A 26,745-nucleotide genomic window follows, 5' to 3' on the forward strand; every position below is an offset into this window, starting at 1 on the left:
ACCCACCCTGCTTGGGGTCCTTCCTCCTCCCCTCCTAAGGGGGAGAGGGCGCCGGGCCCGAGGGACACCCTCCCACCGCTCCGCATCGCCCCCTCATCTCCTCATCATCCGACTGATCAGCCTTCGCCTTCCCCTCTAACCGCAGAAATCAGCAGCAGTTTCTCTAGAACGCAGTTTAAGCAGCAGCTATTAATTGGAACCACTTTTTTTATTATAGCATTATTAATACATTTTATCTTGCAGCAACATCTGCTCCTTGTACCCACCCCAGGACTCAAAAGGCAGCAAAGCTCCCACAGAAATCAAGTTTTGCTTAGCTTAAAGCGTAGTCTTAAGGTAAAACACTCAGGTGTTTGTTTTCAACTCTCCGTAACCCTGATGAGGAGTACAGCATCTTCCAGCGGCCGTCTGAATTCCATGCAGCGTGAACAGCACATGCAGTATCAAGTTTTGAGGACTGACCTCAGCCCTGTGCCAAGGGTCTCCATTAAAATAACACAGACGGGGCTTCTAAGGGCACAAATACTCCTGCTTCCTGTTACAAGACCTCATTTTCTAACACTTAAAACTACCAAACGCTGATGAAGCTTTAGTTTGACAGCATCAATCACTTCTGAAGCTCAGGCTGGAGAAAATATTTTGTTCATGTTAACTATGGCTTGAGACCTTCAGATGTTCTTATTGGTCTCACCCCCTTACTCTGAACCTGGGAAATGAAGCTTGGACGGGATGGACAGGCAAAACGCACAGGCATTGCATGTGCTCTTCAGCCCTAACAGAACGCACCCAAATTTACCTCTGAAAAAACACGTTTTTGCACAAACTGGCGAGACTAAGTGTAATAGCACCTCAAGGAGACTCTGCCCTTGCTCAGGGCTCAGATCACTTGCTCTGCCAGGGTACTGCAAAGGATTTCAGGAGAACGTTTGCTGAAACGGCTGCTCCAGCCAGAAGATGAGGGGCAAGTTCTGATACGCGGAGGACCTGTCTTGACTACGCCTGCCAGCAGCTGGCCGATACTCAAGCCAAACAGAGACGGGAGCCACTGAAGGAGAAGGCAGAAAAAGGAAACTTCAGGTCTCTCAGTCAACAACAGGTAAGGAGAACAAGATTCGCAGAAGAAGCCCTATTGGGAAAACAAAAGGTAGGAGGAGGGGTAGATTAAAGAGCATAAAACCTAAGGACACTAAGAACAGAGAAAGGTGGGGATGCGAGGGGCACCCGATCTGTACCTTTTACAACATGTAATATGGAATGCGAGACTGAATTTTGTTATTTGTTTGCCAGGGAATAGCTGTAAAAACCACCAGGAATGTGCTTCAGGCCAATCTAGTGCTTTTTTTTTTTGGTCTACTTTAACACTGTTATTGAATAGTATTACACAATACCGGCGTCTTGCTTTAAGGTGATTTTTCCAACATTTAGAATACTGTGTTTTTAAGGAATGTCTTCCTCTTAATCGTCTAAACTGAGAATACCAGAAGAAAATCTGCTGCTCTCTTGAAGTCAGCGGGAAGTTTGCTTGCATAAGGAGAACTGGTTAGGACTCTTGACAGTGTTTCACAGCTTGTAGAAAGTTCTCCAACATATTAGAGCTCATCTCTTTCATTATTCTTCTTCAGGAAAGAAGCGAGGATATTGAGGCTTTTCTGGAGCTCCTCCTTTTTTCCATCACTCATTTTGTTCTTCTCAATCAGTTTTGTGATTCGGATGACTTCATTAGCAGCAAACTCTTCTCCCTGCTCTAGCATCTTGCTCATAATTTTCAAGTATTGCTCAGCTGACTTCTTCTCGGTTTCTTTTGTTTTTTCTAAACTCTCTTGCCCCTTTTTCAGGAGGGACTGGCGTTCTGATTTCTCAGTGGTGCTCACAAACTTGCTGGCCAGCATGTCATACTCTTTCAGGCAGCCTGGCATCCCCAGATAGATGCCGTTACTCTTCAGCCAGCGCTGAATAGCCCTGGCCTTGATTTGGCCGCTGTAAGCTAAGGGGTTGTCAAAGTCACCATCCTGGAACAAGTAGAAGATAGGGAACTTTTCCTTATCCAGCTTGTACTTTTCTCCCAGCTCAGTGTTCAGTTTATCACCATAATCTGTCAAGAGAAAACAAAACACAGAAAAGCACTGTATGTTAACCAAAGCAAAAATTAAATTAGGATTCTCTCCTACACAAACTGATAAATATTCGTCTCTAGAGTTTCAACACTTCCTAATAACCTCTTTGTCAGGAAATGCCATACACTGAAACAAAAACACCCCAAGAAATCACCTCTGTAACGCAAACCATCAGTAGGTTTTCCCAAAGAGTCTAACGGTGCTTTGCTGACAGTGAAAGCATAAGACATCGGCAGGACTTCTACGTACAAACCCTGTCCTCTGTATGGGAAACAAATAGCCATTTTTTTTTCCTTGTTGCACTCTATCCATTGATTTGATTTTACAGTTACATGGATTTTTTTCCTGATCTGTATGCAGACAGTGTACACTTATACATTTTAGTTCTGACAGCATGCCAAGCTACACGTTTTCTCATCTGACATAAATTGCATTTATTCTTGAGGACAGAAAACATAACTTAAAGAGATTTCAACTATGCTACTTAGCTAAATCCATGTGTGTTTAGAGACGTCAGCGTGGGTGAAGCTTCCCAATTAGACAATTCCTGTAAACTTAAATTCTTAATTCTACCTAGGAAGCAAGAGTGACTAAGGTGACAGAGATCCAGTCCTCACTGCTTTTCTCTTAAAGCCGATTACAAGAACACCAAGTGACACCAGCCATAGCGCAACAACCACTTTCTGTGCTTTATCAGCAAGAAAAGGAGGGTTTGCTACAATGAATTTGCTTTGTTTGACCACGCTTGTGGCTAAAGCATGATTTTTGTAAGGCCTGCTCCCTAGAAATGGATGAAAAGGTTCGTCTCAGCAAAGAAAGGAGAAAAAAGAAAGACAAAAAGTCTTTTTTTGAGGACAACAACGAGGAGGGCAGCATCCAGTTCAGCAGCGTGGGCTGACTTGCTTCATTAACCAGCCGAAAGGAGATAAGCAGCACTCCTACGCTCACTGTGTGAGGCACAGCAGCAGAGCTCAGCGACCAGCCGGAGCGGGTGCTTTGGTCTGACAGGGCTGGCCCATCTCATTTCTCATGATCGGAATTACCTCAGAGCCTGTCTGCATCAGAAATTGCAGTGAGTATTTCCTCCACACCAACCCGTACGGTGCTAATCTGTCCAGAGTTCCTCACCTGATATTCCCACTTCAGCCACCAGAAGATCCTCACTGGAGCCTGAGCTCTCTGCCAGCTTTTTAAACTCATCTTGTTTCTCGCCATACGGATATTGTGTATCGAATTTCACAAGGACAAACTTATGCTTTGGAATTACCTAAAACAAGGAGAAGAAGGAAAAAACACTAAGACAAAACTTTAGCATTTCAGGTTTGAGTAATCTGTAAGTCACCTAAAGTTGCTTTAGCTTGCTTTTCTTTCCCTGTGCAATGAGTAGCGCAGAGGGAGGATGGAAATGTTACGATTATGGCGTTTCAGAAATGACTCACTGCAGTGTGGAGGGAAGACTGAGCTTTGGGTGTACGTATTCCTACACCAGATGATAAAAATGGTACGTGGTAGGTTTGGGGGATCTGATAGTGCCTTTAATTATACACGATTTGCTTGTTGTAAACCTGATTAGCATCCTAGAAGGAAGTCAGCTAACCAATTTCCAGTGGGACATTAAGAGGATAGAGGCCAAATCTCATCTCATTCTGAAGCGTCCCAGCATGAGAACTGCAGCTTCTAGCTAAGAGAGGGGGTGCGGGGAGGGAGCGGAGATGCTGGAGGTACGCTGTACTGGTTCAGTAAACGGAGAATTCCTGTTTTAATTGATTCCTCTTCGCTTGTGCCATTGCTTTTGACTTCTGCTCTGCTCGGACGATGCCCTTTCGAATGAGCTTGGAAACGGACCTGCCACCTGGTTTGGGATTTTTTTTCTCCCTCTGGGAGAAGACCTTGCAAAATCTTTTTCTCTAGCGAACAGGGTCAGATTGCAACACAGGTCCCCACCTACAAAGCGCACTGCAAGCACCGCTCAGGCACGGACAGAACAGCTGGTTGCAACAGTTAATAAAACTCGTCAGTGACAAAACTCGTCAGTCCTGGGGCTGCCGACCACTTTATTTACTGTCCTGGTAAGGAGTGAGCACAGCTGCTATTACAGCTTTGACATTTCTGCTGGTCTTTTCAAGTCCCTCTTGCAGCATTCTGCCAATTGCTTCAAATTCTTCTCGTTGCAGAAGAGCTGGAAGCTCCTAAGGGTTGTAGAGTGCCGTAGCGTTAAAACACCAAAAATGGTTTGTCACAGCAGAAAAATCAAGCTGGCATGTGGCAAGAAGTTATTTGCTCATGCCTAAGCCGTTTGTTCAGGGCAGATACTTTTCAAACAGCTCAGCTGATTGTTGTCTCTCCAGCTCACACTGCTACAGCGCACGCTTTAATCCCGCCATACGAGGACTGCCCTCGACAGGCGTCTCGCCATCCGCCCCGAGCTGGGCCTGCGACACCTGTCACTGCGCTGCTTGCTGCTGAAATCCAAACCCTGCCACGCTCTGGGAACAGACCGTCACTTCAAAGTGATTTAGCGGAGAAAAAAAACCTGTGCAAGACCGCAGTCTGGCAGAAACCTGTTGCCTTCTCTTTCATGAACAAAAAAGAAGTGAAACCGGCCCAAGCAGAGAGCGCTCACGGCTCCGACTCGCTCCCCTGCACGGTCCTGCCCTCGGTCACCGGCCCGGGCGGAGCAGGAGCCAGCCGACAGCGGCTCTTTTGCTCTCTGACCGGAGGACGGGGGCGCGGGGAGCCGGCCCGGCGCTGGGCCGAGGAGCCGCGGCGGCAGCCGGACCTCGCCCCGACAGTGCCCCGGGCCGAGCCGGGCCCCCCGCGCTCCCGGCCGCAGCGCTGCCCTGGCGGCCCCCGCCGGCACGGCTCCACTTGGACCGCGGCGATTGGCTGTCCGCCGCGGCTGCCGCTCTCCTATTGGCTGTGGCGCGGCGGGCCCGCCGCCTCGGCCATTCCGCGAGCCCCGAGCGCTCCCCCGCGCCGGTGGTGGCGGCGGCGGTGGGGGGGCGGCCCCGCGCCCGTAGCCCGCTCCGCACCCCCGGCCCCCCGCACCGCCTCCCCGGCCCTCCGAGGCTGCCCGCCTGTTGCTGTGGCAGCCGCGACAGCGCACATGGCCGCCGCGCTCCCGGAGCGGCCGCCCGCCCCCCCCGAGCGCTCTGCAGACCCGGCAGCGCCCGCCTGTACCTTGTAGAAGGTGATGGCGTCGAGGGGCACGGAGCCCTTGGTGTGCAGCGCGCTGCCGCCGGGCAGCGCCAGGCCGAGCAAGCAGAGGAACAGTGAGCCGGCGGCGGCCGCCGCAGCCATGGCGGAGCGCGGAGGGAGCGGGGCTGCCGGGGCCACGTGACCGCGCGGAGCGCCGGCCGCCGCCGGGGGCTCGCCCCGCCCCGCCCGCCCCGGGGCCAACCGGGGGAGCGGACGCAGGCCGCGGCGGGGCGGCGGGCGGGGTCCTCGGAGCAGGAGCGCTCAGCAAGGCCGCGCCGCTTCCACGCCGCGCGTGGAACGGGCAGGGAAGGTGGCAGGCGAGGCGCACAGGCAGCCCCTGCCCTCGCCGCCAGGAAAATAAATACAAGCGGGCAGCTTCCAGCAGCAAACGGACGGAAGATGAAGGCAGGCGAAAGGGCAGAACGCAGGATCTGGCCTCTCAGGACAGCCTGCAGCGCTCCGGCCACGCAGAGAGGAGCAGGGAGAGCTGGAGAGCAGAGCCCAGCTGGTGCTGTATGTATTTAGCAGGCCAGGCAGGGTGGCCACCGCCACAGCATTGTCGCAGCCCTCTCAAGCACATTTTTTTGTGCTACTAGAGGAGATCTCTCATGCACTACCAGCACTTAATTCTCCTTATCCCTGAAAGCTAGGATGAAGGGTAGAGATGAAGCACAAGCAAGCAATGCAGAAAGCCTCAACAGCAGATTGACAGATGATCATGTCAAAGAACAGACACATTCAAGCTCCCTTCCCCCAGCAGACATCATTCTGAACTGAGGCTGCAGGTGGAAAGCAACAAACGTTTCTCCCCTTTCCATCCTCCCTCATTGCAGGTAACTTGATTTTCTGCTTGCTCTGCACCAGGATAATCTAGCTTCACCAAGCCTTTCACAAAGCTAGATAGGCAAGCACTTCAGTCACTTCCAGACCGTCTAGACAGAAAAAAGAAAGAGGCAGCAATACTGATTTGTAACGAAACTGACTTTTATATAAATTATAAACCCATCCAGTTTAAAGCAGATCATTTGCAGTTGTGTCACTTAAGTCCGTAGAAGGCTGAGGCATACATATCTTCTACAGTCATAAATTAACAATGAATAATCAAGGAAGAGAAAGTTCAGATAAGGCTGCAGATACAACAAAAAAAAAATCTCTAAGATTACTAGCGGTTAAAATAAAGTCATGATTATCAATGATTGCAAAATATAAATGCAATTTTTGAACAGTTAAAAAGTACAAAGATGATGGGCAACACAAACAGGCATTGTACATTTTGTCCCGTATGTAGACAAAGCAGGGTAGGACTTCTGACCTTCATCTACATTAGACACTGATTTTAAGCAAAGAGAAGAGTTGAGGAAATCTGTAAAAGGATCGTGGCTCATGATCCCAGTAGTATAAAAGCAGTATTTTTTCAGTCTGTAAACAGTAGTCTTGGTAGCTTCTTCTAGGTATGTTTTTCATCACAAAAAAAAAATCCAAAACAAACAAACAAAAACAAATCCCAAGAGCAGAAAAGGGGGAACAGCAGCAATGGGTTATAGCTTGAATTTCTAATCAGGTCCCTGTGGGACATACTCTGGAGGGGAAATGCTCTTTTGTAAGAAATATATAATATATTTAACTGTACACAATTTATAGGGGGAAGAGATCCTCTCCCCTCAACCACACCCCCAAACAGTCAGTACACAGTAATTTTTGTACACCATCTCCTCCTATAGAGAAACTACAGCTTGTGAAGAGATGGCACCCAGTTTTATAAAACACTGAGTGATCCAAAAATTGTATTTGTTTGACAAGCTTATCGTTCACCAGTGGCTGGAACTGGAAACGGGACAGCAGCTAACACTGAGCAGCAGTCAGTATTCCCCCTGGGCTGGCACAGGGATGGTTTGAGCCAATGCTGGACCTGCGCCATGCCAAATGCTGTGATGGGAAGCGAGAGTGAGCCACGGTTCCATCTCTTCTCAGACTTGGCTTCAGATGACACACATCCCCCCCAGCAGTTTCAATTCTGCTTTTAAAGAGAGCTGATGCAGAAAACTTTTTTTTTTTTACAGCAAGTTCTGCTTTCAAGCACATGGGAGGGTTTTAAAAGCTTGGTTATATTCACCTTACGCTTCACTTACATTTTCACCATTGCTTATTGATATGACTGGTTGAATTCAACCTGTTGTAGCAGCAGTGCCTGGAAACTCCAGCACCAGTCAGCCTCTGGACTGTCCCTTCTGGATGAGGGTGCCGTGTCAACTCTGCTGTCAATGCTGGTGTTTGCGCAAAGTCTTCTCTAGTTAGCACTGCCACAGGGGAGGCAGGGGACAGGAACATCAGCAACAGCAATTTGCCTCCTCGAATGAGAAGGGGCAGCGCAGATTTCTGGCTCAGTGCTTCTTTATGAATTACATCATCTCAGCAAAGGGACTGTTTCCACTTAGCCTACACATTTCAAAGCATCAACTTCAGTCATCAGTCTTGCTTTAATTTAAGGAGCACACCCTTCTTTCCAAAAAGGTATTTCTATACAAAAGTTCAGTTGTTGTTTGGTTTTTTTTTCCCAGGAAAAGTATTACTATAAAACAGACTTAACACATTTTGGTATTCCTCCAGCCCAGAGCACTTACCAGACATTGCAATTAAGCCATCAGGACATCCATTACAATTTAGACAACCTGCAGACATTCTTCTTTCCCTTTCAGGGTGGGGCAAAGCAAAACTAAATCCAGCAAGAGCAGCAATGTGATTTTTTTTTTTTTTTTTTTTTTTTTTTTTCACACAGGGGATTTATTTTAAAAAAATACTCTTATCAACACTCTAGAATTACTAACAAAACATACTCAGAAGAGATGACAAAGGTAGGATTGTCAGCTCTCTTAAAACTTTAAATATAGACTTCAGACACTAGCTGCTTTAAATCAGAAGATGAGGAATCTGTAAAGTCTGACCTGTCCCTTGTATTGCAAGTACCTGTAACTCTTTTTGCCTCCCAATTTTAGGCTGCATTACTCCTTTAAAATGGAAAAAAACACCACCAAAAAACCAACCCAGCAGAAATGCAGACTCAGTGGGAGCAGATGATGCGATTGCACTTTCTAACAGAATGCCTAATGAGCTAGTACTTGAATAATCAAAGATCAACTGCAAAAAGCAAGCACACAGTTACAAAAAGTATTCTCAGCCTCATACCACAGCGGAAGCAAAAGTTACCTCTGCCAACTTAAAACCAAAGCCAATAGGATTTAGTTTCTATTAAAATATTTAAGTCTTGAAGTTTCAGTAATCTAAATACACTTTTTAAAAGTCATGATGATTGCTGTTTTACATTAAACTGACATGAAATCAGACCACAGTGTCAGACTTCACTGCAGCTATTATATACAAGGTCTCTGGTTTTGTCTTTTTTTTGCTGAAACACTGATTCCCATCTCTCTCTCTCTCTCTCTCTAAAGCATAATGGCCAAGTTTGCTCCTCATCCTGTTTGCAATTTTTCCAAAGGTGAAAACAACCTGTGTGTGCACTGACACCACCTCTTCCCTCCAGCAGTTCTCTCCGTCAAGGAGGCTGCCTCACCACCAGGCCTGGCTTATGGAGGGCTGGGCTCTGCCGGCAGGCTGGATGCAGAGGGTGTTCCTCCAGCGCAGCCTCGCCTCTCCCTGCCGGACCAACACTTCGGAGTTAATTCAGCAGGACCAGGTGCCTTGCGGATCAAATAGGCAGCTCCAAAACTGGCTCATTTCATTAGAGGCGGCTGAATGCGGGCATCTACAATTTCTGCATTTCTAAGGCAAGGACCATACAAAAATTATAAACACTGTATGGTGATGAAAATACAACTCCTTTGAGATATATGCTTTACACTGGATTTCTATTGCTGCTTCTAAAGACCATCTCCAGTTGTTTCTAGAGATCAAAAGGGAAGAAAGTTAATTTTCTCCTGTTGCAATATGCTTATGAACATGTATAAAAAGTGGTCAAACCCCAAGAAGGGTCCCTGCTTCTCATTTATGTACAATAATTTAAATCAGCTCAATACATCTGTAATACCTAAAAAAATTGTTTCATGATTTTAAGTCCTTCATGCATTATGAGGAAGTTCTGGATTAAAGTGATGGTATATTGGATGTTGCTTCTGTCTGGGACTCTGGTGTCACTCCCCTGTGGAGCCTGTCAAGGACGCATTTCTCAAATCTTTAGTTTTTTAATGGTATCGAGTCTCTTTTTCAGCAGCTCTCCAATTTCCTGAACTGAATGATGGTAACTGCTCTGGACCTTCCCTTGCACAGTCTTTGTAAACTTTTTTTCTTCCTGCAAAATGCAAAAGAGAAATCATTCACTCCACAGCAATTGTTTAAATCCTCCCATTAAAACTTCCCCTGCCATCTTAAACACTAATAAGAAATTCATGAGGACCACAGCGTAGGTTTACAAAGGGAATGTCATCAGCACAGAATAAGCAGCACCTGCTCAGCAGCAGTAATTCCTGCAGGTTACTGGTATTGCCCAGACAGGGCTGGTAACACATTAACATTTCTTCAAAACTTCTGGAAACACCCTTGTGCAAAATATTTGTGGCTAAAATTGAGAGAGCGTGTAGCATTTTATTTTAGTCAGCATTTATCAGAGAATTTCTTATACAGAGAAGTGAAGTCAAACAGCAAATGAACTCCGACCAGTAAGAGACTCTCACATCGAATTCCAAAGCACAGTGAGCTGCAGTGCCAGGGACAGGTTCAGATGTCACTAACTCAGCAACACTGGTACCTAGCTTTCCCAAAGCGATTAGATTCCCTGTCGTGCAGTTTTCTAAAATGCCCAAGCTAAAAGGCTTTTAGGAGGACCACCATCAAGCAACACTGCTGGCATTGCTCCTGCAGGTAGAGCGAGGTTAGCATTGACTTATGAATGATGCTGTATTTCTGTATGCAGAAAGAGCAAATCCTGCTGCCCAAAGCAGCAGCCATAACCACTGCTCTGTGAAGAGGTGACTTGCTATCAGGACACCTTTTGCAGACACTCATACAGGTAATAGCAAAAAAGCCTGCAAGGCACGGCCCGAGCCAACCAATCCGATGTGGCAAAATCTCACATCAGCGGCCAGGTTCACCTGACACATTGCCAGTATCACTCCATTCACACCAGAATTTTCACTAATACCTGAACACGACGATTTTTATAAAAGCACCTTTTAGCCCTAAACACACAGAGCTGCCAACGCAGCTCCAGGTCTGAGTAGATCTATACAGACTGCATTTATCAGGCTTTACTGCAACAATGTCAAACAACAAACAGAATAGCAAACATCGTGAACAGACACAGGAAAAGCTGCGGACTCCCATAGATGCTTTTGCCCAAATCCATGTGAATCTAACAGTTGGGTTTTGAAGATCTGCCTTGCGTAGTAGTTTAATACATCACACCAAAGGGAAGGTGGAGGGATTTGCTGACTCAGCGAGGAACCAGAAAAATTACAAAGATCAACGATTATCTGAAAGTGTCTTGTCCCTTTACAGTGAAGATTCTTTGATGATATTAAGAAAATGCATTTTTTATATTTGAGATACTTCTAGATCAGCCTCATACAGAAACAAGGGAAATTTTAAGTAACGTGCCATGAAATAAACAGGACAATCTAACTGAAAAAATGCAAGCTGACTAACAGCAGCTTAGGTGGACAGAAGTGCAACACTGAAGTAGATGGGTGCAGCTTTTAAATCCTCCCCAATTCAAAAGCCTTCAGATCTCCCATCTAGGCAAACCTGAACGCCAATGCCCTGTAGGCCAAATTCCCCTTTTTAGATAAATATACTGGAGACCTGTTTTTGTCTTAAGTGCTGATTCCTAATTGAATTTGTGGGGTTCCTGGGTAACACAATGTCTGCCTGTGCTTTCTCCTACTCAGTTTCTCCCACCCCCCAAACTAATACTAGTGAGGAGACGACTCCCCTCTCAAACCTTTCTCCTGGAATCCGCAATCCCTCCCTTCAAGGAGCACGACTCACCACTCCCCCAGCCCCTCTCCCCTGTCTATCAGAAGATGATGCCTATCCCACCACTTTGCTACATTGGCCCTTTTATCACCACCTGCGTTTCAAAAGCACCACAAAGGAAATTCTCATTCTATGCTTTCAGTCACCTCGAGGCTTTTTAGCTGGGCTCTGACACTATTTTCAGGATCTCAAACACTGTTTTAAACAAATACATTCGTAGCAAGTATTGAACTGTTCGAAGATTCCTTACAACGGTAACATTCACTTGTCTAACACAAAGTTTAGCTCTTATCTGATGGCCATGGCTTAAAAAGCCAAGCTTCCTCATTAGGCCCATGCTTCACATGTCTAAATTTGGCATGAGGTTTGGCACGTGTCGTGCCTATTACTCCTGCCTTTGGTTTTCCCTATATAACTGGCGGGGGGGGCAGAGGGGGGAGTTGCCACTTGTTTTTCTTTAAAGATCAAGTAATTGTTGCCAGGGAAGTGACTAATCAGCAGTAGGTTAATCTCAAATGTTTCCTGGAATAAGTATTTTGCATCCATTATGGCATGCTAAAATACAGATAACAGAATAAGTCACATCACAGACAACAAAATAATGCTAAAACCTTAAGTTTTTCTTCACTAACATACCACACAAAGTGACAGTATTTTCAAATTCCTGTGTTTAGATCTCATTTTTTGAGGTTATTTTGTGCAGTGAGCTAGAGCTGATCAGATGAGGCAAAGTCACTGTCACTATAAAAAAAACCTAACTCACCACTCTAAAACTAAGCTTTCTAGCAGTCTGGTCCCTAACCTCTGGTTAACAGCAACTAAGTCAATCATAAGAGGCGGGTTTTTTTTTTTTTCTGTATTCCTTTTTTTTCCTTCCAGTAAAATGTTTTTGGGAAAAGAAGCTTTCAACGAAGTTATCCCAAAGGCAGGTGCATACAGGTTGTTATCAGTCACACACAAATGTACAGAGCACACAAATAACGATGCAAGTTCTTACCTGTAAAAGCAGAGTGTCCTTGAGGGACAGCTCTTCAAGTTTTAGTGCAGTCAGAATTATTTCAAGCCCTTTGATGTGATCTATTACATTGGAAGTTAATGTCTGTAGTTCAGTAACATAATCCAGAAAATGTGTAAATACAGGTGGCTATAAAAACAAATATATTTATAAACAGATATTAATGCCTATTCAAATGACTATTTTATATGACAACTCACTTCGTAACGTCTTTCAGTCTATTCCTCCCCCGCAATGCTAAGCTATAATCTACCCACCCAGATAAATACTACCAGTTAACCAGTTTACTGTAGTGCATTCAAGGCAGAAAGGCCTGTGGTGCTCTAAACTGTGTTTCCTATTAAGAAGTTGCCACGTGATGTCAGAGACACAGCATGTCACCATTCGATTTTAAATAGAAAACGAGTTTTAAAAATTAGTACTGAGTAATCTCTAACCTATGTCAGCCTCTGCAAGGCAAAGTTTACAGAAAACAGTTTATTAACATGTCATCTATCCTGATTTTTCTTTCAGCATAAATATGCTGTTGGATTGGGGGTGAGGGAAGAAAAAGGAATATTGTCTACCATAGCTACACTGCTTTCTTTTTTTTTCTTCTTCTTTTTCTGCAGGTTGGATTTAAAAGGTCGGAGGACACCATCACAGTAACTTGATACCCACAGGGCAATGGAAATCGTCTGGAAAAAAGGTACAAGTATGTTACAAGTTACATTTATAGGAGGCTTCTAAACTTGTTTTAGTGTTCCTACTGATAAGACTCAGAGTAGTTAGAATATGCAACAAAAACCTCTGCTTTCATGAGTGACTGAGATCAAAGAACTTTCACTGTTTTTTAGTCCTGACATTTCTACCCTAAAGTATTCCAAAATTTCTAGTTTCCAAAGGAAAAAAATAAATACCTCAACAAAGAAGACTAGGTTTTCTAACAGGTTTGGATGAGTTTTCAAGGTGCCATCTCTGACTTCAATCAAATCACCTTTACACTTATTGAACAAGTCTGAAAAGAAAAAAAGAAAAGCCTTATTCAGGACATGTAGATCAACTTAAACACGTACTTTCTGTACAGTATGTATCTCTGTGCAGCGTGCAAAGCTGTCAGAGGACTGACGCTAAGCAGCTACTGATAAATTTGGCCAAAGACTCGAAGGTCCAAGCTCTGAAGTCTCTTCTGAATTGTATTTCATTACAAGCAGTATCTCCACCTCATTTATTAGCACACCTGGACCAAGTACCAGGGAGACAACAGTTGCTGAGACCAGGCTGCAAGGTAGGGAAATGATAGGACATAACGACATTCTGTGGCATGCAATAGCTTCATGATCAGGCAAGCCAGGGGGAATCTCAGCCTTGTTCTCAAGTATCTTTTGAAGGGGTCTGCAGATGCATTAATGCACTTCCCACAACTGCAGCACACGCAGCAGCACATCCTCAGAGCACCATGAAGCACTACCTTAGCTACCAGTGTTTATTCTTGAGTTACCATTTACCTGTTAGTCGTTCTACTAAAGACTTGAAACTATTCCCTATCCTCTCCTGGATTTCTGCTGAATCTTCTGAAAGAAAAAAAAGTAGTTATAAACTACAAGTTTGTACATTTTCTGCTTCCAGAAAACCAAGAGGCATTTAAATGTAATTTAGCATTAGCAGTCAAAAGCAAACACAACTGCTTTCAAATACGATCCAGTATTACCATCAACATACGCTGTGCAAAATTGAAGACTCTTATAAAACATGACATTAAGGCATCGCCTCCCAGATAATTTAGTGTCATTCAAAAAATTAACACAAGTAACAGTTTGGGTCCACATTAGCCAACACCCAGTAGTTTTCAAATTAAATGGAGACACATCTCGCTCCCTCCCACCACACATCATGACAATCTGGTTAAACCCTTGCCCCTCAAACACTTACCTAAGCCATTGGTATCTAGTTCATAAATATCACTAACAAGATAAAACAAGCTAGTCTGGCACTGACAGCTGCCATTACTGAAGAAGCCAGCCATTCGGGTAGGAGGAGGGCCAAGGACAGGATACTAGGCAAGAAGCAAAAGAAAAAGATAAAAGGTGTTGCAGCTTTTCCTTATCCAGAACACAGTGTTTGTCTCTGGCACATCTCAGTCAGATTCACACACTACAAACTCAGGGTCAGTTAAGTGCATTCTGCAGCCTGCCAGACGTTACAAGAGGCATTCAGTTTCTCTGCCTGCATTCACGTTCATTTAGTATTTGGGGATAGCTTTTTCCTTAATGGGTACCTGAATTTTTTGTTCTAGAAACTTCTTCCCTGAATCCACTGCCGCTTCCAGCTGCTGAAGCAGGGATCGAATTGTATCAATCTTGGATGAGACGCCGTTCTCTGCAGTCTTTTCAGAGTTCTTTGGTTGAATAGTGTGACTAAGAGTTGGGAGTCCGCTTACTAGCCTTAAAGTTAAAGACCGGATTCGCAACCACATGGTTTCTTCCTCCAGTGAGAGTTTCCTATGTTCTTCAGAAATGTCCCTAGAGAAAGGCACCACATGTTTTCAGGCAAATGCTTCAATTTTGCTAAGTAGCAAGCTTCACTCAGGTACAAAAGCCTACCCAAAGTTATCAAATACCGTATGAAGAGGAAGGAGTAGACAGAAATTCAGAGAACTGTATTAATATGTAAAAAGGCAGCACTGCTAGAAGTGATGAATGATGCTTGTTAAGTTTGCAGTTAGCCAGCCTAGAGAACATTTAAATGCGGCAGTTGCCCTGAAAGGATTTTCTTCGCCATGTGTGACGTAAGGAAAAAGTGTGACTCTGCAGTTGAGGATATTTCTACTCACCTGTCTTTTGGATCCCAGTTAAACAAGACCGTCAGGTCTCTGTTGTCACGCAAATCTTTCCACGGAATGTCATCCTCCTCCGGGCTCAGACTCATGGACTTTATACTTTCTTCTAAACTGGTTGATCTGTATGTAAGAATAAGCAACATTACATCAATCGTTTGATCAAGGGAAACAGAAAACACAGTTCACTAACAAACCACATTCTCTCCACTGTTCAACTCTTCCAGTGTCAAAAATGCTACCCGTACGTGGTACTGACAAGGACGCTGAAGGGCAGAGCAAATCAGAAGCAGAGAGAAGTAGCTCACAGGTTTTTGCCAACTCACTAAGGTCTCACTTGGCCAGCGTTCTGCCCATGCGCAAATCTCCAATTTTTTCACATGCGAAGTGCTGCACTTATCGCTGCTGTACTTACATATTTGCTTCAAGTAAGAGGTCTAACAACATCCGTTCTGTGCGAACTTGCGCAAAGTGAAGGGAAGAGTTCAGCCTATTTCTAAATGCAATGAATTCTGGGATCTTCTCAAATGCACCGTACTTGTAGGCTTGAATAATATATTCTGAGGTCTGGAAGAAAACACACACCATCTCTGTATTAGCTACTTCCACAAATTCAGAACAACCAGAGTTTAACAAGGTGACTGCCAAGAAATTGCATTTCTGTGGTTTTCATTAACCCAGAGGTACAGAATCTGGCAGATACTCAATCCCCGGGAGAAGCTTGCACTTTTGCTTGTCCAAGTCACCCCAGCAGTTTTGCTACTTTAATTTGAGAATGCCCAGATGCTCCACCGGGCAGTGTGATTTCATAACCAAACCAACACTAAAGAAATAGCACGTTGCTGTCGCCACTGAGACTGAAAAATACTTAAAGGAGGGGAGAGATGATTTTGGAAGGCTTTTTTTTTTTTTTGAGATGCATTATTCAAATCATTGTTTCATTGTGAGAAGTACTTTCAGGCAAAATAAATATATCCCAGATTTTCTGGAACTGACTTGGATGTGCATCACATATTACCGCAACATAGATTAAAAAAATTACTCACACATTTTTTTATTTTTCTTTTTTATTAGATTTTTGAATACAGCATCACAAGATAGTATCACGCAGTGTACACACATTACAATACAATCTAAACACCAAAGGAAACTGTCAGGGTCCATGGGATAGTTTGCTTCCCCTCTGATGAAATGCAGCAATACAAGGCACACAACTAATATTTCACATCAGTCCAAGTAATCTCCAGAAGGAGATTTATATGACGAAGGAGCCCCAAGCAAGCACTGTATTTTAATGAAAATTTCTAATGGTAGAGACAGAGCGAACAATTCACATTCCTAGTCAGACGGCTGTATTTTTTACATCAGAATTACTCCACAAGTGAGAAATTCTGGCAAAATCAAGTATTTTCTTCTGAACAAGATTACGAAACGCACTGAAGATGAGAGGCACCAAAAAGGCCCCTGGTTAACTGAACTTTACATGGTGCTAACAGACTCAACCTGTCTGGAAGGCTCTGAGAGACTAGAAGCTAGTACAAACAGAAGAAAGCCACCTTTCTTATTTTTTTTACCTTTAAAATAAGAAATGTCCTCTAGGTAGCTCTGTCTTTTTTTCTTAAGAAATTTGGTTATTTGCACTGTATGAAAAAATATGCCAAATATTCAACAACATACCCTCTGATAAACAGCCTTGCAGAGTTCATTGTCAGGCTGCGGGATTGCGCTATGGGTGCTAATTCAACTGCATCGACGTGGTTTTTAAATCCCCATAGGACACGTTGGTGTTCTGTTTGCCTGCAGTATCTGGAGAAATTAAAGACGGACGGACACAAGAAAATTAGAGAGATTACTTGTGATTCTGCATATTTAAAGGAGGACTATCTTGAGAAGGATAAAGTTGCCTTTTTAATTTTGGCCAAATACAGCAATACTGCCTTCTCTCTCCTCCCTGTCCTTGGCATCCTCTCCCAGAGCAGAAATATTATGTCAGGACTGTACAGCATCCTAGATGGCTGTTACTCATGGGACCCACTCTTAAACAGGATTCACTTCAGGCTGTTAAGTTCAGCAAGTCAGAAGGAAAATGTATTTATCCAAAGCAATCAGTTTTAATCAGTAGCTATATTTTTATGCCAGACCACTCTGTTTACATCCCACACTTCCTGTTCTAGGCAGAGTCCCACGCACAGCATGCCGCAGGACACGCTCTCTATGCTGTAGCGGACATTCCAGCTATCCTCAACACCAACCTAGGGAGGAGCAGGCAGTATCTGAAATCATGTAAAAAGGTAACTTTTAAAGGATAGTCCTCCTTTAACATTGCAGTTAGATGCTGTTATGGGACTTGAATGGGAAGCTGATAGCAGGACCCTGAGTATGAAGGGGCAACCCCAGCAGAACCACAGAAACTGGTAACAGATTCCGACCTTGTGATACTTGGGACATGTCTTATGGTAAGGAATCCCTTTTTTCATCTCCACTCTTGTCATGCCATCATCCTAGGTGAACAGTACCCTGAATTGAGCCTTCACCTCCTGCAATTTGCACCTTACAGGTGGTTTAAAGGACACTTGCTATTTGCAAGTTAGTACAGCTTTTGATGCGTTTCCCAACTAAAAGGATCTTAAGGATCCACTGGAAATATCCAGAACACACGGAAGATTTGACTAGCCGAGATCAACAATGGCTTACGGTCCTTTGGTCGCAATACTCTGTCTCCAAGACAAGACATGATGCGAGTGGGTTCCAAAGTCACATCCTTATCTTGTAGCACGAAGAATTATATAATGCTGATTGCATCACTTTCACCCCTCTTGCAATTTCAACCTTTTTTAAGGTGTGGTAGTGAGGCAGGTTGAACCATTCAGGCACTGCCTTTTCAGGTTTTCTGGAACACGAGTTGAGTAGCATTTTCCTGAGAACAGCACTTCGAATGTGGCTGTCTTCGTCTGCGTACAGATGTTGAGCTACTGAAGACAATCAGCTCTTCTCTGCTGCAAGCACCTTTATCATTCATGCCAAGAAAGTAACCTTCTTCCAAGGTAACGATACCTGAAGTTGCTTCAGATTGTTTTCCAGGGAAAGATGATTTCTTGATGCTTTACAATGCAGTGTCCCCAAGCGACAAATGACATCCCATATTTTTTTCGGTCTGCTTTTTTTCACCTGGGACCCAGCAGTCATGCGTTTTATTCAGACAGTTGGTTCCAGGTATGCTTTTCATTCACATCCACCGAGTGACTTTTAAACAAGACTGAATGAGTTACTCCTCATCAAAAAAAAAAAAAAAGGAGAAAAAAAGCCACCACTACCAACAATAGACATGTAGGAGAAAGTTGTCTGGATCCAGGGCTTCACTCCAGCACAAAACATTGCACCCAGGAACCCAAAGATTCTTAGCAAGTAGAATCAGTGCTTAAACCATAAGTGAGGGAAGCAGATGAGAGCAAGCTCCCATCATACAACCTACGTGCTCCTCTGTGCATCCCGCTCCCTACAGTGCAGCTACTGTGTCAGACACGGGTCAGAGTAACTCAGCATCTACCTTCCAGGCCCAGGTAAATGGCAACTGGCATCTTGTACATGGCAGCCCAGGTTATTCCTAACAGAGCAAGCGTACTCTGAGGGATTACTGTGTAAGCATCTTTACTATTCAGCACAGACAAGTCTTGGGCTTTTATCTATTTCTGGGATGGTGGGAAAGCAAGCTGTATGACTGCAGAGCCTTTGGAGCCAACTTAGCCAGGGGCTGACTGGAAGAGTTACAACTGGATCGCACCTTTGTTTCTTACGAAGGAAAGTAAAAATGAATTTTCTTTACCTACCTCTCAACAGTGATCAAACTGTAAAATACAAATATACAGGGTATATTCCCACTCCTCAGAAAGGGACTGCCTTGCAAGTTTCAGGGAGATGGACTGACACGCATATACTTCCCTAGCACAATTCTGAGCTATTTCTGTTCCTGTTTGCCCAATAGATTTCCACCAAGACTTCAAAAATGTGTTGTTCCACCATTTTCCTCCCTAACCCATTTTTCATGGATTCTATGGGGATTCTGAAACAGAATTGATATTTTCCCTATCAGAACGTACATCAGAGTGTACTTTCCAAGTAAGATTACTGACAAGTACACTTACTAATCAGCAAGCTACAAGCACGCTAGATGCCTAGGGCATGGTGTGCATTTTAGGAAGCACCTGATCTCTTTGGAGGAATTCAGCTACTCTCCCCTCACCATCTCCTCCATTCCAGTCCCAAGATACTCATTCAAGACAACTTTCTTTTCATTCACACCACTTCTTGGGGTGAACCGAAGAAAGCAGGTAGTTCCCATTAACACAAGACCAGGTTTTGCGATTTGATCCTATCACTTCAAAATAATGCAGTTAGTCAAGGGCTCTGCTCTGCCTTTAATGAAACTGAGACTTCAAGACTCAGTTTTTGCCCTCTGAAATCCTCCCACCTTTTTCCTTGCACTACCTTTTAAAGCGATGCGCATTCCCCACCATCCCTGTGTGCCCAGGACAGCCATCACTAAAACACACTGCTTCAGTGATTGCCATCACCATCTTGACCCACAATCCCTGGCTGCTGTATGACTCTCCAAAATGCTAGAAGATGTAGGACACCAGGACTTATTTGCCACATGACATTTCACTTAAACTCTTGCACAAAATTACATTCCATTCATTTAAAAGTAATCATACCTGGTTTTGAGGAGTATTAAAACTGACTTTTATATAAACAGAAAGCTAAAGCAAAACCCCATGTAACAGTAAGTTACAAATTCTTGTAATGAGAAACACAGGTTGAGGCAACCTTTACTATAAACAAAGTTGCATGTATTACTCCTCTTTGTTATCAACCAGTACATTTCTGTAAGCCCTTACATAGGGCACAGACTTCTGTAAGGCATCTTGACATAACTGCTCTGTTACGTGACACAGAGGTTTCTTTCAACTTACATCTTTCTGGTTGGAGTGGAAAAACCTGAGTGCAAAATTGCAGGATTGGGATGCAGCAGCATAGTGGCCCAGTGACTCTGCATAGCGGGTCAGAAGATAGCTGCAACACAACACAGCACAAGTCAAATATCAGCACACAACCCTGGGGAAACCTGAATTTCAAACGCAGCTCTGAACAGCTAACTGCAGCGCAGTCCAGCTTTAATGAAAAGTCAGGAGATTTAACACACGGCAATCACAACATTTGTATTAAAATTTAAGCTTTTAACAGTAATGGAAGGAATTCTTCATTTTTTAAAAACCAGTACGTGGGGGCTTGGAGTTCCTCCATCCACCTTGCTAAGCGTGCAAGAGCTTTACTTAATTAGATACCCACAAACATACTAACCAAGGCATGGCCATCAGTATCTTTGTTTTAACTAGCACTCCCCAAGCTTTGCTGAGCAATGAAGTCATAGCAATACCAAGCTACGACTGGTATCAAGATACACACTTCATAAATTTCTTTCAGATTCCCTTTAGTTAACACTCCGAAAATCCAAAACTGATCAAAATCACACAGGAAAGATACTCCATGAGAAGGGGAGTATATTTCGGTAGATACATCTCATGTAATTTCAAAACACTTTTACACTACACCAGATGAAAATCTGATAATCTGCTAACTTTCAGGAACAGAGGAAACTGAAGATCTCAGGACTGGTTACTGGAGGGTCACCATCACCAATTATTCTCAGTATATACTACCCACCCGATGGTGTCGTGCTGTATGTGTTTTGCATCAAGGCTGGAATAGAGCTCTGCAACAGGTTCAAATGCACCAAGCCTGCAGTATATTCGAATGAGCAGCAATTTGAACTGAGCATTAGAAGGACTATGAGATAACCCTTCTTCTAAGAGAGTTAGGCACTGCCACACAGCCGTGTCTTCACCTGGTGACAAAGACAAAACACAAAGACACGCGTGATCAGAGAGAGGCACTGAACACTGACAGCACAGTTCACTTCGGCATTGAAGCTTCCTTCCTCAAGTTACACACCTCTCAGAATGGTCCCATGCATTTAGACGTGCAGATGGCATTCATCAGCCACACTGCTGCCCTTAAAACATAACACCCACCCCAGCATTATAGCTGCTCTCTGAGGGAAAGGCGGAGGAATAATCCCTCACAGGGAATATCTAGCTCGCATTTGTATAGAGCAAAGCACTCACACGCAGGCACACTGCAGAAGAAGTGACCTTCCCTGATGAGTCCTTGACTGTTCAGGATTTCTAGCTCATACGTACAGAGCACTCCCAAGCATTACGCAAGAGAGCAGCATGCAGCCAGGAATTCAAGAGCCCATGCTCCACTGATGACCTGCCAGGAACCCAACGATGGATTTACTCAGGTTAAAGACTTAATCTTCCTTGGGAAAGGCAAAGGTGTAACTGACAGCCACACTAAAGGGCAGGAATATAAACAGTCACCATTGGAGACTGACTTTGTGGGATTAGGAGACTAACAGGCAGAGCAGATGTGGAGTACAGAAATACTCAAGACAGGGCAACAGGCCTCATCAGAAGGTCTAGAAGCAGGGGATCCAAAAGACAAAGTATGTCAGGGAAGGAAAGAAATACTCTCAAAAAAACTCTGGTATCAGAAGGGAATTGTCAGCAGAACTTGCGCATTACCTACATGGGAAACTCGGAACAAGCTTCTGAAGACAGCCAGCACTGAGCTGCAAGAGTCATCAGCAAAACTCTGCCAGGACTTACAGGAATTAATCAGAAAAATTAAATCCCTTTAGAGGTCAGTGAGCTTCATATCAAACACCAACTGAATAGAGGGACTCCTGAAATACCTCATATTGAGAAAAAAACAACAGAAAGCGATGGGCCAAACAAGCCATGCCAGGTACACACTAGCCACAGGGACACAGCCTCCCTATCACATCCATCCAGGGTGGTATTCAGCAAGACACAATTTTAGGAACATACCTTCTAGCCACAGATCAAGCAGCAGATGAACTGCAAGCAGGCAGTAATAATCTGAAAACTGCAATTCAGTTTTCAAACAAGATTTCCCTAAAAAGAAAAAAAGTTATCCTTGAATTACTAACAGTGCTGTCAGCTACTTCTCACATTGTCAGCATTATCAAATGACACAGCTATCTGGCAGACGATAACCACAGCTTAATTTATAAAATCCAGAGTTGTCTTAAAAACTGAAACAACTGTATACATGCTGCATTTGTTCATCACATGAGCAGTCTTTGGCTCACTTCATATGTTGACATCTGCTGGAAGAAGAAAAGACTCTCCTAAACTTCAAGATTTACAAATTAATATCCTTGCCCAGGTATTTGTCCTATGTACACCAGTGATAAAGCCTGGCTTTGCTTAAAGGCACAAGCAATTTTGCGAAGATACAAACGTACCATCTGAATTACCCAGGAATGTCTCATTTATGTTTAGGACACACAATTGAAAAGAAAAAAATAAAAGGAAACAGATAATTCAGGCACACCCAAGGATATAATCATAATATTTGCTTTCTCCTTTATCTAGCGGCACGATGGGTGCCATCAGCGTTTGTGCTGTTCCATCCCCCTGAAAAAGCTCCGAACTTTTCCTCATAAAAAGCTGCAAGTGAACTGCAACATTAGTTTCAAGATTTTTCTCACCAAACTCTAATCCATGGCGGTATCTTAACATCAACTCCCGGACCACAGACAGCTTTTGCTTCTTATCCATGGCGTGATAGATACCGAGCAATCTTGAGAGCTGCACCACACACAAGTGTTGTTGCAGGGCTTTGATATCGGCTGGCAGGGCAATTTCATTCTCTGCTGTTGCCGACAGCGGGATTACTTCTAGCAATTGACTGATGAACTGAAAGTGAAACACTGTTGTTAAATTCTGCAGGGCATCTGGGGCTGCACGAACAGAAAGCATCATTTCCTCCCTCAAATCCAGCAAAAAAAGCAAGGTGGAAATGTCAGTATCAACCCTGACGTCACACTGAAGTCAGTGGTTAAAGAGCCGTCTTCAATTTTTTTTTTTTTTTTTGAAAGGTGATGAGCACACAGTTCTGGTTGCACTTAGTAGCTTTTAATAAGTTTCATGAAACAGATGGAGGAAAAAAATTAATCATAGGCAAGTTTCCAATACATTGACACACAAGGGAGTTCAAGCACCTGTTAAGACTCACAGTAGTAAGATAGGCAATTAAAATAATTAGTTACTGAAAGGCTTGACAGCACACTTCTAGGAAATAGTGGTTTTGTACTAGCTATTGCATTTTTCTCTCAACTCTGAAGTAATGCACTATACTCAGTGAGGTCATCATCTTTGATTAGTGACTTATTTTTTTTAATTAAGCAGTAAGAAAAGCAGCCTCTCATTGTTTACAAATTTAACAGGAGACAGCAGACTTCTCACAACATGCAGTCAGGGCTGGACAGTGGTTTTTTGTTGCCCTAAAATCCAACAGTGTTTACAAACTTAAAACTAAGTTAAAGCCAATGAATTCAGCTTTACTACATTTGGTCTTGAAACACAAGAACTGCATCAAACACATACCTGAGGAAAAAAGCATGACAGCTAGATAGGAGGAACACATAGCACCATGCACACAAATTCCAGTTTTCCCACAGACTTCGATGAAGACTGTGTTGACAAATCTTTTCAGCTTGAGATTTTGCCAAGCTGGGCAAGGTCAACCAAATCACTAGGCTGCATGCTCCAATTTACGCCTCTAGGAAGTCAAGACTGATGTCACTGCGATTATTTCTGGAATATTTCATGTGTCTAGTGGCCCAGCAACGTGGCCACATTCTCAGCTACCGAACTGTAACACTATTCAGAACTCTTAGAAGAGGAGGAAAAAAAAGCGCCCCCCCCAAGCTGTGTGACCCTGCTGCTTTACCGGGGATACAACAACCTTCAGCATCTTTTGCTGTGAAACAAGAATAAATCTAAGACAATCTATAATTATTTTAAGTAACTTAAACTTTCAGATTTCAAAAACACATCAGCACTTTAGCATCACTAACCCTCCTCAGCTACACGTCTCCCTGACCGAGTTGAACTGCTGCAGATGCATGCTTCAGAGGCGACAACCAGAAGGCAGTTGTACCCTGGAAAGCCCTTCTAATATGTCAGTATGACACAATGATATAAGCACCAAATCAGCAGCAGTTTTAAGGCTAATCAGAACATTTTAGAGAAATTATTCAAAGTCATGGTTTTCCAAGCACTGCGACAAAACTGCAGCCCAAACTATTATTTTTAAATACTATCCCCACACCACCCCCCCACCCCGTTCCGGGTTTAGAATTTGCTTCCTGGAATGTCAGGATTAAACCTCTTAAGTGCTTCAGGGTTACCTTGCAATGGTATCACCATTTCCAGAACTAGGAGTTAAATATCCTACTGACCACATCTCTCACCAGTGGAGTAAAACCACACCTTTTAACATAAAACATCAGCAGCAACTCGTACATGCCAGGGCCACCATTCTCCTTATTAATGAGGCTATGGCAAGAGCTTGCATTGGAAGTCAAAAAATATTTTAATAAAATAAGAAAACACCACCACTATCTACACTTGGCAAACATTTTATCAACAACCTCTGGCTGATCCAGGATTCTCTGCCTAGCCTTCCCCAGCTCTGATAATTTTACACAATGGCTTAGAAAAACAATGGGGTGAGTGACAGGATTCCCAGCTGCTGAAGTCATTCAACGAGCTGTTCATGACGCTGCACAAATAGTCTTTTCAGTTAAAGAGAGCTTGTTTCAGAAAGAGAGTCTGGAAAAGTTGCCATAGGTCTCTCGGTCACCCCTTGATCAGTATCAATCTGTCTAGTACTACAGCAGAGCCAAGCAAAACATCTATGTGACACCCTACCTGCATCGAATGAGGGAGCAGATTTTTCCCATTAAACAAATAATTTAATGGGAAAAACAAGTGATGAGTGGGAAGGGAAAGTGGACGATGTCTTCGTAAAACAAAAGTTACAGTACACAGCAATGAGAACTGCACATGAATGACCAGGGTGGTCTTCACTGTTTTCACACTACTCCATTTTGTAAGCTGTGATCTATAAATAAAAATGATGAGAGATTACTCATTTAAAAAATGAGCTAATCAGGTAGCTTATCAATTGAACTACAATTCCTAGGGAGCTTTTCACCACAAGATACAAGCTCATATCTTGTCATTTTCATCAGCATTACGAGCTTTCCACCAAGACCATCTCAAAGAACCCTGACACCTTGAAATTGTAATAAAAAAGCTGAATGAATACTACATCTGGGTCTGAGACTCTGCAGGATCAAACTTAGTTTTCAGTCTCCAGTAAAAATCCTCTGAATGAAATTGCTCAGTGTATTCAGATGTTCATTGTATTTTCTACAGTGCAAGGAGTTTTCTGAATTTCAATCAGAAGGTAAAAATTTGATGTTGCCAGTCTTTTAATATGATCCACAGGTATTTTAAATTAAAGGGATCAGAATCCAAACAAGCGCTGCAGTTCCTGCCACCACTTCTTTATCTTTCCCTACCTTTGTGTATTGGCTGGATGGGAGGAGATCCACAAATACTTTGAGATCAGTGAAACAGCAGGGTTTGTCCCCAAATTTTTTGAAGTACTGGAACATTAGTTCTTCTGGATCACCTAGGGAAAAAGGCCAGTTCATCTTTTTAATATGCTCCATTAAAAGCTGAATCTGTAAAATCACTATGAGAAATCTTTGTTAATGCTTCCCCCCCACCACCACTTCGAGATTACATAGTGATTTAGAAAACGAATAGCTGCACTACTGCAGATTTTAACAGAGGCTCAATATCTTTGGTAACCAAGGACACACAAAAAAAGCCCAAAAGCTTCATTCAAGCTATTTAGGCAGATAAGAGCTCAGCATAACAGGCGTGCATACACAGCCTCCACTTATCTAACAGTAACTTATTTTTGGATGGAAATACAAAAGGAACTAGTAAGTAGCACAGATGTTGCTCTAATCACATTCTCTCCTTCACCGATTCCCTAAATGCGATTTTTAAATGCAAGTTTTTAAAAAGCAAGTATTACTGCCAAAAAACTTAAATGAAAAACCACCCAGAGATTACAGCATAACAGCAGGACTTTCTACAAAAGCAGTGCATCAGGAATGCACTTTTCATTACAATGTCAGCGACTGTATGCTCCTAGATCCCCCAGGTCCTTTGGAAAGTTTCCATGCTTGCTTTTAAAAGCCCTAGAGCAGTCAAACTACCTGCCTTTCTTCAAGGCTCATCTTCTAATGCTTTCAGAATGCTTTACGTACAGACAACAACGCATACATTTTCATAACAGACATTGTATTTAACTCAGTGATTCAGCAAAGAGCTTGTTCCAAGTTTGTGTTCTCTCCAAAAGATTAATTTATCATCAAGTTAGCGGCTCTTACCTAGTTTATATTCATCATTACAACCTCTGCATCGCAAACGTCTGATCAGCTCCAGTTTAGCTAAATATGGTCCCCGAAGTGGCCGAGAGCTCTTAGATTCTTCTGTTATCCTCTCTTCTATAAATTTCACAGCTTGCTCTATAGAATAGTGTACCTCTCCTTCCAAAGAGCTGTGCAATTAAAGAGACAAAAGGTTCTTTGATTTTTCCCATTG

The 26,745-nt window shown here is 43.4% G+C and overlaps 2 protein-coding genes across 2 annotated transcripts in view; both read right to left on the reverse strand.

Annotated features, from left to right (window-relative positions):
• Nucleotides 1-195: 195 nt before the first annotated feature.
• Nucleotides 196-5,414, reverse strand: ERP29 (endoplasmic reticulum protein 29). The gene is made up of 3 exons (XM_059827767.1): nt 5,295-5,414; nt 3,243-3,381; nt 196-2,092 (listed from the first exon to the last, which is right to left on the reverse strand). Exons 1-3 carry the CDS (start codon nt 5,412-5,414, stop codon nt 1,590-1,592), a joined length of 762 nt encoding a protein of 253 aa, XP_059683750.1. The 3' UTR covers nt 196-1,589.
• A 2,684-nt stretch (nt 5,415-8,098) lies between these two features.
• The window catches only part of NAA25 (N-alpha-acetyltransferase 25, NatB auxiliary subunit), a 30,805-nt gene continuing 12,158 nt past the window's right edge, over nt 8,099-26,745 (reverse strand). Inside the window, exons 10-24 of the mRNA XM_059827698.1 lie at nt 26,532-26,701; nt 25,647-25,759; nt 22,764-22,971; nt 22,078-22,164; nt 20,849-21,029; nt 20,098-20,197; nt 15,543-15,694; nt 15,125-15,250; nt 14,570-14,813; nt 14,224-14,347; nt 13,800-13,865; nt 13,212-13,309; nt 12,879-12,989; nt 12,295-12,441; nt 8,099-9,615 (exon numbers count right to left, since the gene is read on the reverse strand). Of these exons, the coding sequence (XP_059683681.1) occupies nt 9,493-9,615; nt 12,295-12,441; nt 12,879-12,989; nt 13,212-13,309; nt 13,800-13,865; nt 14,224-14,347; nt 14,570-14,813; nt 15,125-15,250; nt 15,543-15,694; nt 20,098-20,197; nt 20,849-21,029; nt 22,078-22,164; nt 22,764-22,971; nt 25,647-25,759; nt 26,532-26,701 (2,050 nt within the window). The 3' untranslated portion in view covers nt 8,099-9,492. The remainder of the gene's footprint in view (nt 9,616-12,294; nt 12,442-12,878; nt 12,990-13,211; nt 13,310-13,799; nt 13,866-14,223; nt 14,348-14,569; nt 14,814-15,124; nt 15,251-15,542; nt 15,695-20,097; nt 20,198-20,848; nt 21,030-22,077; nt 22,165-22,763; nt 22,972-25,646; nt 25,760-26,531; nt 26,702-26,745) is intronic.

This window comes from Gavia stellata, chromosome 21, assembly GCF_030936135.1.
Source record: "Gavia stellata isolate bGavSte3 chromosome 21, bGavSte3.hap2, whole genome shotgun sequence".
Classification (NCBI taxonomy): Eukaryota; Metazoa; Chordata; class Aves; order Gaviiformes; family Gaviidae; genus Gavia; species Gavia stellata.

What these genes read in the sequence shown, in the direction of transcription:
- ERP29 (XM_059827767.1), bottom strand. Translation starts at nt 5,414, where the DNA reads ATGGCTGCGGCGGCCGCCGCCGGCTCACTGTTCCTCTGCTTGCTCGGC. An exon ending in ACGCCATCACCTTCTACAAG is followed by an intron (nt 3,382 to 5,294) that starts GTACAGGCGGGC and finishes TCCTTGTTTTAG; the next exon opens with GTAATTCCAAAGCATAAGTT. An exon ending in GGCTGAAGTGGGAATATCAG is followed by an intron (nt 2,093 to 3,242) that starts GTGAGGAACTCT and finishes TTCTCTTGACAG; the next exon opens with ATTATGGTGATAAACTGAAC.